The following is a 2,107-nucleotide window of genomic DNA, read 5'->3' on the forward strand; positions in this document are numbered from 1 at the left end:
GAGGGGAAAGAGGTTGGGGCCTCCATGCCAAAGGTGGTGTTGTGTGTCCCTGGAGAAAAGGATGGAATGCACAGCTTACCTGGGTGTTGAGCTCCTGCAGTTCTCTTCTATGCTCTGAGTGGAGCTCCTCAGCCTGGTTAAGGGCAGAACGAAGCTGAGACACCTGATTGATCTGGGCCAGGTTGTTTTCTTCCAGGGTTCTGAGACTCAGGTCCTTTTCCTCCAGAGACTGAGTCAGCCTGTGGACCAAGGCAACAGATGGCCATGAGAGACATTTGTATCCCTTGGGTGCCTCAGAGGAGTGGTGGAGTTGACCACTATGTGAGGCAACACTTGGAATGTGTCAAGCTTTGTCTGGGGTAGATGATGAGCGAGTCCAGATCTTATGGGTCAGAATAAAAGGACAGACAAGTAAGGATGACATTGCTGTGGGTGTTTGCTAGAGGACACCTGAACAGGACAAGAAGAAGTAGATGAGGCTTTCTACAGGCAACATAAAGCAACCTCTAAGTCACAGATCCTGGTTCTTGCGGGGGCCTTCAGCTTCTCTGCCACCAGCCAGAGAACCAACACAGTGCAGGATGTTCCTGGAAAGCATTGATGAAAACCTGCTGACACAGGCAGTGGAAGATCCCACACAGAACAGCATGCTGCTCAACCTTATCCTAACAATCAGGGAAGGCCTTGTTGGAGATGTGAAGCTTGGGGTTAGCCTTGGGTGCACTGCCTATGAATGAGATTGTGGAGTTCAGCTGGGGGTGAGGTTTTAAAAAGCAGGGCAGCAAGCAAGATTAAAACCACAGACCTCATGAGAGCTAACTTTAGCCTCTCCAGGGAACTTCTTGAAAGAAGCACATGGGAACAGGCCCTGTAGTGTAAAAGGGTCCAAGCTGATATTCAAGGATCACCTCCTCCAGGCTCAACAACAATGCACCCTAGTGAGCAAGAAATTGGGCAAAGAGGGCAAGAGACCTGAGTGAATAAACAATTCCTCATTCCTGTCATTCCTCAAGTGCAAGCAGGAAGTACACAGGAGATAGAAGCAGGCTCAGGCCACTTGGAATGAATATAGAGAGATTGTTGGAGTAAGTAGAAATAAGACAAAGAAGGCCAAGGATCACCTTGAAATTAAATGTGGGCAAAGATGTCAAGAACAACAAGGGCTTTTTTAAATACATCAATAACAAATGGAAAACCAAGGATGATTGATGTGTGTCTTGTCTGTTCCTAAATGGAGGGGAGACCCTGGTAACAGAGGATGCAGAGAAGGCAGAGCTCCTGGGTGCCTTTCTTTGTGTTGGTCTGTACTGCACAAGACCAGCCCTCAAGGATCTCTGGCAGGAGACCATGCTAAAGGAATGCTGAAAGGAAGACTAGCCCTTGGCAAGACTTTCAAAGAGGACTGGGTTAGTGAATCCCTGGCCAAATCCCTGTGACATTCACAAGTCCACAGGCCCTGACAGGATGTGTCCACAAGTGCTGAGGGAGCTTGTGGACACCAGAGTGAGGCCACTCTCCGTTATCTTTGAAAGGTCATGGAGATCAGGAGAGGTGCCTGGGGGCTGGGAGAAAGCAAACATCATTCTGGTCTTCAGAAAGGGCATGGAGAAAGACACAGGGAAATACAGGTTGGTCAGGGTCATCTCAGTCTCTGGAAAGGTGATGGAGCACCTCATGCTGGAGGCCCCCTCTACCCACATGGAAGGACAAGAAGGTGATCAAGAATGGTCAGCATGGATTCAATAAAGAGAAATCATGCCTGATCAAACTGACTGCCTTCTATAATGAAACTACTTGGGTGGACAAAGGGAGAGCAGTGGATATTGTTTACTTTGATTTCAAGCAAGACTTTTGACACTCTCTCACAACATCCTCCTGAGGAAACTCAGGCAGTGGGGGTTAGAGGAGTGGACAATAGGCTGGACTGAGAACTGGCTGAACAGCAGAAGCCAGAGGGCTGTAATCAGTGACAGAGGGTTTCGTTCGAGGCCTGTCATTAGTGGTGTCCCCCAGGGCTCACTCCTGGGCCCACTATTGTTGAACTTGTTCACCAATGACTTGGATGAGGCGGTCGATGCCTCCCCATTGGGGTCACATCCTCAGAGGG

The 2,107-nt window shown here is 49.1% G+C and overlaps 1 protein-coding gene across 1 annotated transcript in view; it reads right to left on the minus strand.

Annotated features, from left to right (window-relative positions):
* Nucleotides 1–2,107, minus strand: part of CEP250 (centrosomal protein 250) — a 27,155-nt gene that overhangs the window by 10,320 nt on the left and 14,728 nt on the right. The window contains exons 15-16 of the mRNA XM_033519177.1: nucleotides 516–587; nucleotides 14–344 (exon numbers count right to left, since the gene is read on the minus strand). Coding sequence (XP_033375068.1) covers nucleotides 14–344; nucleotides 516–587 — 403 coding nt within the window. The remainder of the gene's footprint in view (nucleotides 1–13; nucleotides 345–515; nucleotides 588–2,107) is intronic.

Source organism: Parus major, chromosome 20 (genome assembly GCF_001522545.3).
Source record: "Parus major isolate Abel chromosome 20, Parus_major1.1, whole genome shotgun sequence".
Taxonomy (NCBI): Eukaryota; Metazoa; Chordata; class Aves; order Passeriformes; family Paridae; genus Parus; species Parus major.